Raw genomic sequence first — 17619 nt, 5'->3', positions numbered from 1 at the left:
TCACTCTTTCGGGCCATACATAAAATTTTTTTTATGTTTGTTTGGCCTCTTTTTCACACAACTCTTTTTGTTCATCGATGGACATCCCGCCTTTTTTATCACTCTTTTTTTCGGCCATCCCATTTTCTCTTTCTCTCAACTCATAACAAATTGATTCATCAATACATATTACATTCGTAGACAGTTGAGCAAAAGAAACAACTTGCACATCATCTAACAACTCACCCTCCACAGCACAACACTCAATACTCGCATGAGACACAATTGGAGTATCAATATTCAAATCATCCACAAGTTTGGCAAGGTTGGAAGTGGAATCCACTATCTTCACATCCTCATTCGGACAGTGATGAAAATCATGTCCTACCTCTAGACACCATGAACATCGAATATCAGAAATATAATTATGTGAGAATTGCGATGTACCTTGATATCCACGTTTTGAACTCCTCGCTGGTGTCGCCATGCTTCTCTCCTCTTTACTCATCCTTCCACTCTCATCCACTCGCCCATACCTTTCACGCAAATGTTTAAATTCTTCCTCCATTATTTTCCCAAATTCTACCAACAACGACTGAAATTGACTATCAAGCATATTGTACCCCTTTTTTATTTTTTCTCCAGGTGAACAGTATGACGCTATAGTAGAATCGAGATGAACAGTATCGTGAACAGTGAAATCGCTTCAACAGCACTTCCGATGAACAGTAATTCGAATATGAACAGTAACTTCATGTGTGAACAGTATCGTGAATAGTAAATCCGATGGCTGATGAACAGTAAATCCGATACGATGAACATTAAATCCGGCGGATGAACAGTAATCGCGAAATTTTTTTTCCCTAGATTCAACAAATACGTAGAAATCGTTACATGAAAATCAGTATTGAAAATCCTACGAGGAATTGAACGGATACGCTTACTTGAATCAAAAACCTGAGCTCTGATACCACTTGATGCGATCCCGCCCACGAGATCTTTGATTTGTCCCGATATTTGAAACAAGTAATTGATAGATGTGATAATCGCCTCTAGATCACGCGGTCTAGCAACAATTAATCAACGATAGAAACAATCGCGTTCAAGAGAACCTCCAAAGAACCCGTCCTTGGCAACCCTCGTGAAAATCGATAGACGAACGACAAAAGAATCCACCTTTGAAAGTTCGATTTTGAAAACACCGAAGTGTATTTGAGAGAAAATCTCACAATTTTGATATCAAATCAATAATGAACAAAAGTTCCATTGTTTACATGGTATTCTAGCTTAAATATAGGTAACGAAACCCTAAATATAGAAAATTGCATATTTAAAGATAACAAATCAATAATTAATTTAGAATTTAAATAAACTAAGGAAACTAGGTTAAGAAAATAGTCTTCTGGCGGCTCAAACTTCCCGCGACACGCTAAGGCGCAAGCTTCCAATTCATCCTCTACTTGATGGTGATACAACCCGAACCCCTGGAGCCTTATTTTCAAGCTTTCATTGGTTGAATGAAGGGCAACATTCAACATCTTAAATCGTCCTCTCGGGATTGGTTCTTGGAACGCATAGTGGCTGGCTAGATTCATATCATCCTTCTCCCCCCTGAGCTATGTCACTTGGGCCTTCAAGTCCTGTATCTCTTCCTCAGCCTCGCTCAGCAGCTGGCTGGAATGCAGATGGTACTGCTTCTTCTGCTTGACTTGGCTCCTCAGAGTCTCAACCTGCTCGGTCAGATGATGGCTCACATCCGCAAGATTACTCATGGTCTGACATGCTTCCTCCAGCCTTTTCTTACTAATGGCATTATCCTGCTTTTCTTCCTCCAGTTCCTTTCGATATCGCTCCATATCCTCTCGTAACCCTCCCTCTCTATACTGGCTCTGCTCTATGACCTCCCGTAAATCCATGTTATCTCCTCTCACCAGCTCTCCCTGATAGATCACCTTGTTAAGCTGGACCCGTATCTCCTCCTTTTCTGTGGCTAGGGTCTCGATCTCTCGTCTCCTCTCGCCTAGTCTGGCTCTAAGTCGCTTCATCAGGCGCAATTGATAATCAAGGGCAAGCTGCTTCATATGGATGGCAGCTTGGGCACGAGTGCAGAATTGCGGGGGATTTGATGGAGCCATTTCCTGAATAAAAAAATGAAATGCTCATAATATCATACATAAGATAGAAATGACAAGTATCGGGATCATATTTTTCGAAAATTTTCCAAAAATGAAAAGTTTTGAGATGGACATATGGATTCGAAATATATGTCGAAAGGATAATAGAAAAATTGACGGAATCGAATTCGGAGTTTCCTACGAAAAGTTATAGGGCTTACAACACTTTCCTAAAAGACAAAAACGCGGTTTCGGATGCCTAAACGAAAGAATTTGGCGATTTCGACCCCTACCTCACAACGTGTGAAAATCGCTCGTTGGGCCGTTTCGGAGGGAATAGCATCGGTCTCGAGTAAAAATTCCACCGAAATTTTTTTCCCACCCGGATTATGAATCTGGCGGCTCTGATACCACTTAAATGTCACGCCCCGCGACCGGGGTTAATCAACATCGGCGTTGTTCATCAAGCACGCAATCGAAAAACAATCAGCCTCATAGCACAGTATAAATCGAAACCAGTTTATTTCATAAATTCCCAAAATTACATTGTCTTTTACAACTGAAAAATAATGCGGAAACATTTACAAATAAAAAAATTGACGAAAATTCGAAAATAAACACAACTTCTACTAAACTTGAGAATCACCAGCCCCAGAATTGTTCTGTTTCCTCTTCCTCAACCTGTTCTTCGAATTTATCTGCCGAGGGGAGAGTAAGAGGTGAGTATTTTGGGAAATACTCAGCAAGTGGGGGCCATTCGTGCACAACAAAAACAACATGCAAATTTTAGAAATATATACCATGCAAAACATGACTCATACCACATGCATATCATCGACCAGACACTGAGATTCATCTACTTTCAATGATTTACTAATATCAATCTCTAATTTTTACTCCTCTAAGGGGGCGAGACCATATAGCGGTTACATCCCCACCGCGTAAGGGTCATATCATGGTTGGGATTTCATCCCATATCAAGTTCAATCTTCACAATGCCAACACATAACTCATACAACAATCGTAACCAGAATGGGGTAGAAGATGAATTTGCACTCGACCGAAATTTTTAAAAAAAAGAAAATGCACAACTCGAAAATTCAACATTTAAAACAGGCCCACTTACCTTAATTCTTGAGAGAAAAAACATGAAAAGAGTGGAGGGTTTTCTTGCACTAGAATTTCGAATTCCTTCCTTGGCTTTGGACTGCAGCAGTGCTTCGATACTCGTCAGAACCACGAGAGCAAAGTCTCGAAAATTTCCTAGGGAGACTAGAGAGAAAACTCGAAAATATTGATGAGTTTTGAGGTATGATTTTCGAGTTACAGGGCCCTCCTATTTATAGGAGTTGACTGCTATCCTGATCGTGTATTATCATTGCGTTTGAATTTTTTTTAATCAAACTTAAATCTAGGATAACAATCATTATTTATCTCTGATCCTGGATAATATCTCGAAATCTAACTATCCATCCCTTGGATATTTCGAAATTTATACCTTGTCCCAGCCTGCAAAATTTCGAATTTTGTGTCTAATTTCCAATATTCGGTAGATCTTTTATTTTTCAGTACCATTAAATCGTTTTTCTTAAATCCCAAAAATTTCCTTTTAGTAATTCGAATTTAATGGTAATTTTTTCCCAAAAATAAGACTTTTGATTATTCCTAAAATCCTGGTAGGAAAACTTTTAAATTTTCCCATGCATGTATATTTTTTTATCGTGCAGACTCTTCCTAAATCTAAAATTTCGAAAATCCCAAATAAGCATACCAAAATTTCGAAATTCCTAGATGGAATTATCCTCTTGCTTAATCTTTATCCAGGTATATCAATATATATCACATATTAGATCTTTATCTGATATAATTTTTTTTCCGAATTTCTAATTTATATCTCCAATTTTACATGCTTATATCCAAAATTCCTTATTCAAATTTTTGGATTGTGATAGATTTATTCATTCCAAATTTCAAGTTGCAATACAAATAATATCATCTTAATTTCAAGCTCCATAATTCTGCACACAATAAAATTATCCACACAACTTAGATAAACTTGCAAATCTTACATCCTGGATAATGAGATACGTATCCAAGATTGCATAATTCTAGTACAATTAAATTACCAAAAATATTATCACGGTTATACAAAATCCTGGGTTTTACTAATTTGGACGAAACTCAAAACATGAAAGCTTTAGTACTATGTATTAGCTTTCTAATGAAATTAGTTTCATTTTATTTGATCTAATACTCAGATAATTATGCTGAAAATCGTAACATGTGTCACTTCTCTATTGTGGCTCAGCACGCCATTCAAACACAAATCAATTATTACTATAATCTTTCATTATCACCACATATTTTCTCACTTTAATTTTCAATTATATACTTCATACACTTAATAATATGACAATTTCATGAATTATCGAGAATTAAAATATGATTACAATAATACGATACGAGGTCCTTGCATATATTCTGCTATATTTTACCTTTGAATTCATATTATATGTATATTTCGATATTCTTGTATACGATTGACTCCCATATGCTGAGTGTTTTCCTCAAACACTTACCCCTCTTACTTCCCTCCCCATATAAGGGCGAAGATTAGTTGAAAGATGATGAACAACACATGTTTTGGGGTTGGTGATCAAGTTCGAGACATGAAGTTTCAAGAATCAATTTTAGTTTTATTTTTTTTTACGTTATCGTTTTCGCATTTATGCTTTATACTGTTAAAACAGTCATGAGTTGTGTAATAGATTGACTTTTTGCTATTTTACGTACTACGTGGATTGTTGTTTCGCGATTTTAAATTGTTAAATAATATCGATGACACGTCTCGATTTCGGGACGTGACATCGAGGAGATCGCATATTAAAACTAATATCTTGTGGTGTTGTGTTCCAAAATTTTCTATTATGTGTGATTAAACAAGATAGAGGTTGGATACAAATGGAGAGGGTATTATTATTATTAATATTATTATTATTATTATAAATGAAGGAGTTGAGGCCAACAAATGAGAATTTAATAACATGCAATCCTGTTGTGAAAAAGTAAAAATTTATGGTAAAAAGTAAAAATCTCAAACTCTCAAAATTTACCAAACTACACACTTTATAATATTTTTCTCTCTACTCAATTGTGATTTTCTTCACAAATGAGAGATCTATTTATAGGAAATCTTTACAAATAATCCAAAAATAAAATACATCATTACCTACATCATCACACACTAATTTTCAATATTTACAACTCTTATTTTCAACATTCAAATATTCAACATTCAAATATTCAATACTCACATTTTAAATATATTTTTCAACACTCCCCCTTGTGATGATGATCATAATGATTGTCTTCATTACGTGTTTTTATACTGCCTCGTTAAAAACCTTACTAGGAAAAACCCATTGGGATAAAAACCATAGTAAGGGAAAAAGAGTGCAGTCACGTAAACTCCCCCTCATGTTGACACGAACAATTCTTCACAAATTTCGTAGATTGCGCATCCCAATATTATATATGTGCTTTCTGAATATTGACGTAGGAAGTGCCTTTGTGAAGAGATCTGATGAGTTTTCACTTGATTGAATGTGACGAACATCAATATATTTATTCTTCTCTAGCTCCTTAGTGAATGCGAAGAACTTAGGAGGAATATGTTTAGTTCTGTCGCTTTTTATGTATCCTTCTTTCATTTGAGCAACACATGCAGCATTATCTTCATATAGTATCACAGGCTTCTCATCAGATGATAATCCGCATGAAATTTGGATATGTTGGGTCATTGATTTTAACCACACACATTCACGACTTGCTTCATGTAGTGCAATAATCTCGGCATGATTTGATGAAGTTGTTACGAGCGTTTGTTTCTGAGAACGCCAAGATATTGCAGTGCCTCCACGAGTAAATACATATCCAGTTTGGGAACGTGCCTTGTGTGGATCAGATAAGTATCCAGCATCAGCATAACCAATTATACTTGGATTAGCATCTTTTGAATACAAAAGTCCCAAGTCTGTCGTTCCTCGTAGATAACGGAATATATGTTTAATTCCGTTCCAGTGTCTCTTTGTTGGATATGTGCTAAATCTTGCCAACAGATTCACGGCAAAAGATATATCAGGCCTTGTACAATTTGTAAGGTACATAAGGGCACCGATGGCACTTAGATATGGTACTTCTGGACCAAGAATATCTTCATCATCTTCACATGGACGGAATGGATCCTTTTCTATGTTTAATGATCTAACAACCATTGGAGTACTTAAAGGATTTGCTTTATCCATATTAAAACGTTTAAGGATCTTTTCTGTATAATTTGTCTGGTGAACAAACATTCCACATTCTTTTTGTTCAATTTGTAAACCCAGACAATACTTGGTTTTTCCAAGATCCTTCATTTCAAATTCTTCCTTCAAGTATGACACAACTTCTTGAATTTCTTTATTCGTTCCAATGATGTTTAAATCATCAACATATACAGCAATAATTACGCATCCGGATGTTGTTTTCTTAATGAAAACACAAGGGCATATTGAATTATTTACATATCCCTTTTTCATCAAGTGATCACTTAGTCGATTATACCACATTCGACCTGATTGCTTTAACCCATATAATGATCTTTGTAATTTCACAGAATAACATTCCCTGGGTTTTGAACTTTGTGCTTCAGGCATCTTAAATCCTTCAGGGATTTTCATATATATATTACTATCAAGTGATCCATATAAGTAAGCTGTAACAACATCCATAAGACGCATTTCTAAATTTTCAGATACCGCCAAGCTAATCAAATACCGAAACGTAATTGCATCCATCACAGGAGAATACGTTTCTTCATAATCAATTCCAGGCCTTTGAGAAAAACCTTGTGCAACAAGTCGAGCTTTATATCTTACTATTTCATTTTTCTCATTTCGCTTTCGAATAAAAACTCATTTGTATCCAACAGGTTTTACACCTTCAGGTGTAAGGACTATAGGTCCAAAAACATTACGTTTATTTAGCGAATTTAATTCAACCTGGATGGCATCTTTCCATTTTATCCAATCCTGCCGATTTTTACATTCACCAAAAGATTTTGGTTCATGATCTTCGTTATCATTTATGATGTCGATTGCCACATTATAAGAAAATATATCATCAATTTCATCTATATCTTTTCGGTTCCATATTTTTCCAGTATTAATATAATTGATAGAGATTTCATGATTCTCGTCAGTTTGTGGTTCTGACAGAACATTTTCATCATCATGTGTTTCTTCAGGAACACCATTCTCTATTTTGTGATCCTCATGTGTTTCTTCAGAAACGTCATTCTTTATTTTGTGATCATCGTGTTTCTCTATGAATTTTCTTTTTCGAGGATTTTTATCCTTGGAACCGACTGGCCTTCCACGCTTCAGGCGTTTAATGACATCATGAGTATCTTCCATTTGTTTCTTTGGAATTTCAATTCGAGCAGGGGCATTTGCAGCATGTATATATGATTTAGTTACCCCTTTTGTGTCTGCAAATGCATCTGGTATTTGATTTGCTATTCTTTGCAAGTGTACAATTTGTTGTACATCTTTTTCACATTGTTTTGTTCTTGGATCCAGATGTAACAATGATGATACATACCATGTAATTTCCTTTTCGGTATGTTTCTGTTCTCCCCCTAACATTGGGAAGATTTCCTCATTAAAATGACAATCAGCAAAACGTGCTGTGAACACGTCGCCTGTCTGAGGTTCAAGATATCGAATGATTGATGGACTATCATAACCGATATAAATTCCAACCTTTCTTTGAGGTCCCATTTTCTTTCGTTGCGGTGGTGCAATAGGCACATACACCATACATCCAAAAATTCTCATATGAGAAATGTCTGGTTCTTTACCAAATGCAAGCTGCAATGGGGAGTATTTATGATATGCACTTGGTCTGATGCGAATTAATGAAGCAGCGTGTAAAATTGCATGTCCCCATATAGAAATAGGGAGCTTTGTTTTCATAATCATTGGTCTAGCAATCATTTGCAGACGTTTAATCAATGATTCAGCCAATCCATTCTGTGTATGTACATGAGCAACAGGATGCTCAACAATGATTCTCATAGACATACAATAATCATTGAAAGTTTGGGAAGTAAATTCACCAGCATTATCAAGTCTAATTTTCTTGATTGTATAATCGGGAAATTGATTCCTCAATTTTATTATTTTAGCAAGTAATCTTGCAAATGCAACATTTCGAGATGATAATAAACATACATGTGACCATCTGCTGGAGGCATCAATCAATACCATAAAGTATCTGAATGGTCCACATGGTGGATGGATTGGTCCACAAATATCACCCTGAATACGTTCAAGAAACATTGGTGATTCAGTTTGGATTTTGACTGGTGATGGTCTTATAATAAGTTTTCCAAGAGAACATGCTTTACATTGAAACCTATTATTCTGAAAGATCTTCTGGTCTTTCAGTGGATGACCATGTGTATTTTCTATAATTCTTCGCATCATTGTTGAACCAGGATGTCCCAATCGATCATGCCAATTGGTTAATATCGAAGAATTATCAACTACCATGTTTGATTCAATGGGACTTATATGTGTATAATGCAATCCAGTAGGGAGCATTGGTAGTTTTTCAATCACATATTTCTTTCCTGATTTATATGTGATAAGACACATATATTTCTCATTCCCTTCATTCATTGTTTGAGTATCATACCCATGGGAATATATATCATTAAAACTCAACAAATTTCTTTTCGATTGTGGTGAATATAAAGCATCATTGATCAAAAATTTTGTACCATTAGGTAACAAAAATTGTGCTTTACCACATCCTTTAATCAAGTCTACAGGACCTGATATTGTATTCACCGTTGTTTTTGTTGGTTTTAGTTCCAAGAAATATCTTTTATCTCGGAGGATAGTGTGCGTTGTACCACTATCGGGTATGCAAACTTCAACTTTGCTCATAGCATTTTCCATATTTGAACTTCAAAAAAATATGCAATGAAATAAATTACTTGCAATATATATTTAAATATAACACAAATCATAATTATACAATAAAACATTATTCTATGAATACATGAAAAATAGATTTTTGTACATTTATATTCTACCATTATATTGTTCATTTTCAGAGAAATCGTTGAGAAAATCCGCAGCATCAATATTGTTCATTTCTATCCCACCAACATATTGATCATTTCCAGAGAAATCATTCATAAAATCACCAGCATCAAAATGAGTTGAATCACTCAAACGGTCACTGCGTTCAGTGAAGTTGGTCTCCTTTTCTTTCCCCTTTAATGATTCTTTATAAAGTTTACAAAGGTGCTCAGGGGCTCGACAAACTTTGGACCAATGTCCTGGAGTACCACATCTGTAACAAGAACTTTCATATCTTTTTGAGTGCTTCTCATTAACACTTGTATTCTCATGATGCCTTTTCTGTGGATGGTTTGGGACGTTCTTTTGAGATGAGTTATAAAAATAACTATCTCGATTATTTTCAAAACCACGGCCTTGACCACGACCACGGCCAATTCCACGTCCACGTCCACGTCCGCGTCCACGACCTCGACCTCGACCAAAACCTTGTCTTTGAATTTGATTTTGGTTTCCAGGTTTAAATTCATTTTTATTTACAGCATTTACTTATGGAAATGCTGTTGATCCAGTGGGTCGGGACTGATGATTTCTCATTAATAGCTCGTTGTTTTTTTCCGCCACAAGAAGACAGGCGATGAGTTCAGAATATCTCGCGAATCCACGTACTCTATATTGTTGCTGTAGAGTAATATTTGATGCATGAAACGTGGAAAATGTTTTTTCAAGCATCTCAGATTCTGTGACCTCATGTCCACAAAATTTTAATTGCGAGATTATTCTATACATCGCCGAATTGTAATCACTGACTTTTTTAAAGTCTTGGAATCTCAATGTATTCCATTCATCCCGGGCGGTCGGAAGTATAACTTCTCTTATATGTTCGAATCTTTCTTTTAATCCCTTCCACAAAGCCATGGGATTTTTTTCAGTCAGATATTCACATTTCAATCCATCGTCGAGATGTCGACGCAAAAATATCATGGCTCTTGTCTTTTCTTGTGACGTGCATATGCCATTTTCTTTAATGGTCTCGCTTAGACCCAATGACTCAAGATGCATTTCTACATCTAGAGTTCATGGCATATAATTCTTTCCCGTGATGTCGAGCGCAACAAATTCGAGCTTTGTTAAATTTGACATGGTGGTACTAAAAAAAAATTACGATGCATTTTATTAGTTAATGAATATTGCAATACAAAGTAATGGATAAACAACAAGTAAAAGCATTTGTAAAAATAAAGAAAACACACGAGGAGGATATTCTCCGATAAATAAAAGACTCGTGAGTATGATAACCAAAATAATTAAAAATAACCTTGAGAAAGCCATCTTCTTTTTTCTTCGAAAAATTTGATGATGAATAATTTTTAGAGAAGAAGAGAAAGTTGGAGTGATGGAATGTGTTTGTGAGATCATATTTATAGGGCAAAAACTAGTCGTTTTTTACCATTTATGACCGTTGGGGTACAAAAAAAAATAAAGGTATGTATTTGTATAATTTTATGGTAATAATATGATATATATAATATTAGACATGTTTAAATAATTATGTATATCATATCATAATATTATAATGAGTGTCATAATTTATTTTGTTTAAAAACCTTATAGGCTTTTATACTTGTCGTATCCCTTACCGGGAGTGTGGGATGTCGTCTTAACATCCTCCCAGGATTTATAACAAGTTTATGAAAAATTTATTTTTATTATTTCTAATAATAACATTATATTGTATATTAAATAAATACACAATAAATAAATAACCGTAAAATAAATATAATTATTTTTGTTACATTTTTCTTCTGTTTGGAGCTTGGAAAAGTATGTAGGACTTTTAGAGCTTCGTGCTGATAACGTGTTGTGAAAAAGTATAAATTTATGGTAAAAAGTAAAAATCTCAAACTCTCAAAATTTACCAAACTACACACTTTATAATATTTTTCTCTCTACTCAATTGTGATTTTCTTCACAAATGAGAGATCTATTTATAGGAAATCTTTACAAATAATCCAAAAATAAAATACATCATTACCTACATCATCACACACTAATTTTCAATATTTACAACTCTTATTTTCAACATTCAAATATTCAACATTCAAATATTCAATACTCACATTTTAAATATATTTTTCAACAAATCCAATCATTCTCACATACCAGTGTTATTTTTATTCCATTTTTCTTCTGTTAATCACATCCTATTTTATGAATAAAAATTTATTCAAAAAATAGAGTGCGATTAACAAAAATTGGAAAATAAAATCACTCATTCACATATCTGTGTGAGTTGGACATTGTATTTTCTAGATATAAATTGCTCAATTTATACTAGTGTCACAATTTATACCTCCAAACTTAGAGGATTTTTAAAAAGTTTAAATTAATGGTATGGGAAAGTGTGTGTCTCCGGTCCTACTCAAAACACGGCTCATTTGGAGCAAAAAGCCCAAAACATAAAGCTCAATTATTGTCAATCGGCTAGTAAACTTTAAACACAAAGGCCGACTCAGATAGATTTAATTTAATTTTTATCAAAGATTTGTCTATCTATTTAAAATTCGAATGATCGATCGGGCTACTGAATATTTGAAAGTTATACAAGTTAAAATGATTTATTAATTATTAAATTTTATTTTCGCCAATTTACGATAAGTGTTATTTTTAGTTATGGTCTTATAAAATAAAATATGATTTATCATATTGAAGAAAAAAATTTACGAATGTTATATATATATATATATAATATATATATAATATATAGAATTATAATGAGATATATATTAAATTTTAACTAAATAAAATAAAATTATACTTGAATTGGAACTCTTGCTATGAAAAGAATGTCCCATTCATGTCTCAAATTTCACAAAATTATCGCTAAAAACCGAATGTGAAATGCTTTATGGAGGGCCCTTCTTATGATAATAATTTGAACATCGTTCAATTGCCACGTAGAAAATCAATCTCATTATCTACGAGACTCTCTCTATATGGATTATTCCTAAAATACATTTTGGCTAATGAATTTTAGTATTATTAGAAATTATGTATTCAATAAAAATGGACAAAGACAAAGTAAGCAAAAACAAGTTTTGTTACGCATGATATGCAAGACCGAACACTTACTGTTTTACCAAAAGTTATAGCTGATGGTAGTTGTGTAACTCAAATTATCTTTTATACGATATATCAGCTCAAACACAATATTTAGATTAATCTACTCAACGAAGACAATTATTATATCCAGCATGATCCAATCGTTTTTGTTATTATTATACTTGTGGCAACTTGCATGTGGAATAATCAATAATTTTGTCTGAATTGCAATAATTAATATTTTTTTAGTGGGTTTTGATTGAACGATGAAAACAGGGGTTCAGTGGCAGTTTCTTAGTTAGTAAGGAAGAACTTCAAGACCCCAAAAAATTTCCCCATCAAATCAAAAAAAAAAAAAAAAAGAAAAGTAAAATAAAAAAGAACAAAAATAAAGAAACAGAATTAGAAAAAAGGAAGCAACCAATGGATATGCAAAGCTTACAAGGAACATAGTCTAAATTGCATGAGATTGAAATTTAGGTTTAAACATATAAAATAATATGACAATGAAATATATATTATCGACGTTGATAAAATAAATAACTTTAGAATATTGGACAAAATGTTAAAAATATATTGTATCATAATAATAAAAACAATCCCAAAAATGAAGAGAAACCCGATAATAAACTTGGATAACCCTAATGAAATTGGGTAAAAATGCCACAATACAAAATGATAACAATTTTTTTTAAAAAAAAAATGAAGCACGATGATCTGAAACTGAAAGTACTTAAAACAAGAATCGATCTGTACAAAATATGAGAACCAAACCTTTTGAGATAGAAAATTGATATTTCCTTGTAAATTGTAATATTATTTTATGTTTATATATATATTTTTGGAAGATCATATAGTACATGTCGAATAAAATGAGAATAATTCTGACGCACATCCAATGCGTGCATAAAATGATAAATATTATATATAGGAATCATGATCATTATCATTAGTTGGTTGGGTTTATTCATAAAATTTTGTTACATTTTTAAATTATTATTTAGATAACGATTATGCAATTATATTAAATATGTAATTGGTATAAATAAATTTTGTACACACACGCATCTCGTGTGCGAGTGTACTAGTAATATATTATATTTATCTATATATAAATAAAATAATAATCATAATAACAATATATATTATTAATTTGACGGGTTTGGGGCGTGTCCAAAAAACAGGCGGCTCGCGGTAACTTTTTTTGGCGGGGTGGGTCTCGGGTTTTGGAGAACGACACCCTCCCGGTTGCCATCCCTAGTTGAGACCCGGTCCCTCGTTTTATTTTTCAAGAGGCTGTGTGGGAGTGTAAGTGAACCGAATCGAGCTTAATATTATTAAAATTTTAAGGCTCAAGTTCGGGTCAAATTAAGTATATTCGAGCTCGATTCGATGCTCAAAAATTTTAATTGCTTTGACTTGGCTCGAAATAATATTTGAGTTTGACTCGAAATGTTTAAACATATTCGCGAGTTATTCGAACTATTCCCCAAACGTTAAGGTTAGAGGATGAAGGTTTGAAAGCTCGAAAAATCCGAAAGGCTCGGAATGTGTGTGTGTGTGTGTGTATATATATATAGCCGAATACGAATCAAATATTTATCGAGCCGGCTCGAAAGATCGCGAACATACTTGATTCGTTTGCAGTCCTATGGTTGGGGTCTAGGAACCCATTTTATTATAATTTCTTTTTTTAATATTCGGGTAATTTTTATTGAAATTTTTATATTATTTAATAAAAAAAGCCCAAAATATGTCTACTTTTTATTGTTTATTATTATTCTTTTTATTTATTTATTGCTCTTGCCAATCCTTGATACATATCTAGACTGTCACCCAAATATATTAATATTGGGCAATAGTAAAATTCGTCCAATAAGTATAATTTGCTCACAAGGCACACAGTTAATCTCGCAAACACACACTTTTCAATGCATCATTTTGTTTCCTATATGTAATAATCTATACATGTGATGCACCGTTCCAACCAGCTAGAAGAGACTAAACTATTTAATTAATTGATCACCAATTTAATTAATTATCTTTCTCTAATTCCATGTGTTTAGGGTTTAATTAGCCAAAGGGTTAATTAAAGCCATGAATAAAATACACACCGGACCCACGTTTATTTGTACACCTCCAATTACAATAGTGTAATACGAAGACTGTTTCTCCTCCCTACCTTTAGACGTAAATATTGAATATCAACCCTAAGAAGAAGGCATAAATTCCCAAGGCAGATTCTGAAACTTACAATCCGCATATTAATCCACTCGGATTGATCAAAAGCTAAAAAAAGAGAAAGAACACTATATGTATATTATACATAAAAACTCTTGTGAGACGGTCTCATGAGTTAATTTTATTAAATAGATATTCTATTTGGGTCATCATGAAAAATTATTTTTTTTTTAATGTAAATGTCGGTAGAGTTTACCCGTCTTAAGAATAAAGATTTATGAAACCGTCTCACAAGAGACTTACTTTATATTATATGTATGCATGTATGTATTTATCTATTTGTATGTCTACTAATTTATCAAGTTTTGAATTTTCGTCCATTAAATTTCAAATTTTGTTTTGATATGCAGTAACGTTTAATTTCTGACTATTTTTGCCCAATTACTGACGTGTAGGATTGAGTTATTTCTTCTTTACCAAAAGTTATAACTGATAATAACAGTACAACTCAAATACTTTTAAATCATATAGCAGTTTGAGTGTCGTCATGTGTCAGTCACTCTTCTATCAGAGATAATTATTGCATTATAACCTACAAAGTTATTCTTCCGGTATGAAAAACTATATAATCAAAGGTAAAAAAAAAGTTGATAAAGATGAGCCGTGGCCTCTGCTATCATATATGCATCTCTTATTCTGTACGATTAAATTGCACCATTCGTAGTAACAATAAACTTCTGGAATATTATAAGTCATACTTTCGTTCCTATATTAGATCCTTCAGAGTTAAAAAAGTGACCAAAAGTTATCATTAAGCATTACTTAGCTAGTGGTTTGACGCAGTGATTTTAGTCCATTTAAAATATCCCTCGACAAAAAGTGGATTGAAAAGTGGGAAACAAAGTTAAAGTCGTGTTTTCAAGAAAATCATGTTGACGACAATCCTTCAATTGTAGACCATAAACATTAAACTCATCGTGGGAAAGTTTTCACAATTCGAATTAATTTTTTTTCATTTGGATAATTATATAATTAATATAAAGCCACTTTTTTTGGCCTCACGGAGGTATCAATTCTGCTGTGTAAGGGCTGAGTCATTCGACAAATCGTATAGAACTACCTTTAATTTGTTCTTGTGGCTTTATACTTTTTTTTTATTAAGTGTGGTTTTGATAACTAATGCTAATCTTAATTAAGGATTAGTCATCATATCATTGCAGTTTATCCAGATCTATTATTGAACCAAGTATTTGTTTCTTTAAAAAAATAGTTGATTCTCAAAAAATGGGGAGAAATAATACAAGATAAAAATTGCGATTTTACCGACAGAATAAATCAAGGGCAAAAATTTGTGTGAGACGGTCTCACGGATCGTATTTTGTGATACGGATCTCTTATTTGCGTCATCGATGAAAAAGTATTATTTTTTATGCTAATAGTATTATTTTTTATTCTGAATATCGGTAGGGTTGACACGTCTCGTAGATAAAGATCCGTGAGACCGTCTAAAAATGATAATTTGGAATGTAGAGTAAAATGAGATATTTGTCTTGTGTAATTGATTTGATTCTAGCTCGAAATATCATTAACTAATCCAAATAAAAACAAAAAGAGACAGAAATTCATTTTGAACTCCATTGATTTACAATGTTCTAGAACAGTGAGAGAGTTCTGATAATCTAATACACGCATTTTTTCGTTTTGAAATCCATAAAGAGCATGCAAGTCTACTTTCATACATCGGAAAGTGCTTCTTCTTCCCTCAACAACCGCTGCTGCCGAGCGATAAATGCCTCCACGGCCTGCCGGAACTCTGCGCTACTCATCTCGTCCTCCGCGCAGTACGAGGTGATGCCGCCGTTCGCCGCCGCGTTCTTCCTCTCGCTGTTCGCAGTTCTCTGACTGTACCTCTCCGTCACGCTCCGTCTCAACTCACGGCGGCGATCATCCACGTGCGCCACTCTCAACACTTTCTCTGATTTACTTCTGTTCATCCCCATGTCTCTTAGTTTCTCGTTACCGCTAGATTGATGGTTTCTGCGGCATTTTTCCACGTACTCGTCGTAAATATCGGGCCCCTTTCCGCTATTTTCATCTGAAAATCGCCCTGATTTCAACAGCAGAACGGCGACAATCACGTTACCGATCACGAAAACAAATCTAGGGCTTATCAAAGTCAGCAGAATACCCCTGAAATATTCTCCCGAAGACTTGACAGAAAAATGGAACTGTGAGCAGAATCGAACGACGATGACCAAGAAAACAAAAAGCTCCACCAACCGAAACAGAGTCGTAATTCTCAGAATCCTACGGTACTTTGAAATTTCGTGGGATTTTTCCACTCTTACATCACGAAACTTTAGTGAATCCATTTCTTAAGAGTTATCTACGTAGACTAATATTTACAATTATATTTCAGGGTTTCTTTCTTGGCTTGTATATTTCCACAATTTTTATGAGAATTTGAAGCGAGCCTTGAATTTGAACAGAGAGCATGAATGAACAGCGATGTCCATTTCTAGAGAGAAGTAATAAAAAAAGGTTGGAGCTTGAGAGTGAGTTCTTTTGCAGTATGGAATAAACGGTAGGAATTGCAGGAATGAATGCATTGGAGGAGGTGATGGTATATATAGGCAAAAGTTAGATTCGTTCCCCTTTTTCTTTTTCTCAACTCACTTTGTTTCCAAAGCGACAAAATTTTTTGGATTTGAATAGGATTTAATTGTTTCTAATTTGGTGATAATAAAACGGGAAAATACTTTCGTTTTCCCTAATAATTTGTCGGAAAATTTAATAACTAGTAAGATTTTGGTATTAAAACACTTAATTTTAATTTCTGAACATTTTGGTTATGTGGTTGACATGACTGTCGTACACTGTATAATTTTACTATATCACATCAATATTATAATAAAATAAAAATAAATATAAAAAATAATCAAAATTACCGCGATAAATCAAAACTTTTAATACTGGATAGACAAAAACATAAATAATAATTTAAAAAAATTCTTTTCTCCCAATAAAAAAAAAAAGAGAAAACGGGTGCACTTGTTTTTGAAATTGGAAAATAGCATATTCTCGTTGATTTGTTTTACTCAAGAGAATAA

The 17619-nt window shown here is 33.5% G+C and overlaps 1 protein-coding gene across 1 annotated transcript; it reads right to left on the bottom strand.

The window, feature by feature from the left end:
* Positions 1 to 16122: 16122 nt before the first annotated feature.
* Positions 16123 to 17183, bottom strand: LOC142544863 (uncharacterized). Its single transcript, XM_075651895.1, has 2 exons — positions 16698 to 17183; positions 16123 to 16616 (listed from the first exon to the last, which is right to left on the bottom strand). Exons 1-2 carry the CDS (start codon positions 16879 to 16881, stop codon positions 16243 to 16245), a joined length of 558 nt encoding a protein of 185 aa, XP_075508010.1. The 5' UTR covers positions 16882 to 17183; the 3' UTR covers positions 16123 to 16242.
* Positions 17184 to 17619: the final 436 nt, after the last annotated feature.

This window comes from Primulina tabacum, chromosome 5 (assembly GCF_025594145.1).
Source record: "Primulina tabacum isolate GXHZ01 chromosome 5, ASM2559414v2, whole genome shotgun sequence".
Classification (NCBI taxonomy): Eukaryota; Viridiplantae; Streptophyta; class Magnoliopsida; order Lamiales; family Gesneriaceae; genus Primulina; species Primulina tabacum.
The sequence above is the reverse complement of the archived record's forward strand: the minus strand, read 5'-3'. Positions and strand labels throughout refer to the sequence as shown.

What these genes read in the sequence shown, in the direction of transcription:
- LOC142544863 (XM_075651895.1), bottom strand. Translation starts at nt 16,881, where the DNA reads ATGGATTCACTAAAGTTTCGTGATGTAAGAGTGGAAAAATCCCACGAA. An exon ending in TTCGGGAGAATATTTCAGGG is followed by an intron (nt 16,617 to 16,697) that starts GTATTCTGCTGA and finishes TGTTGAAATCAG; the next exon opens with GGCGATTTTCAGATGAAAAT.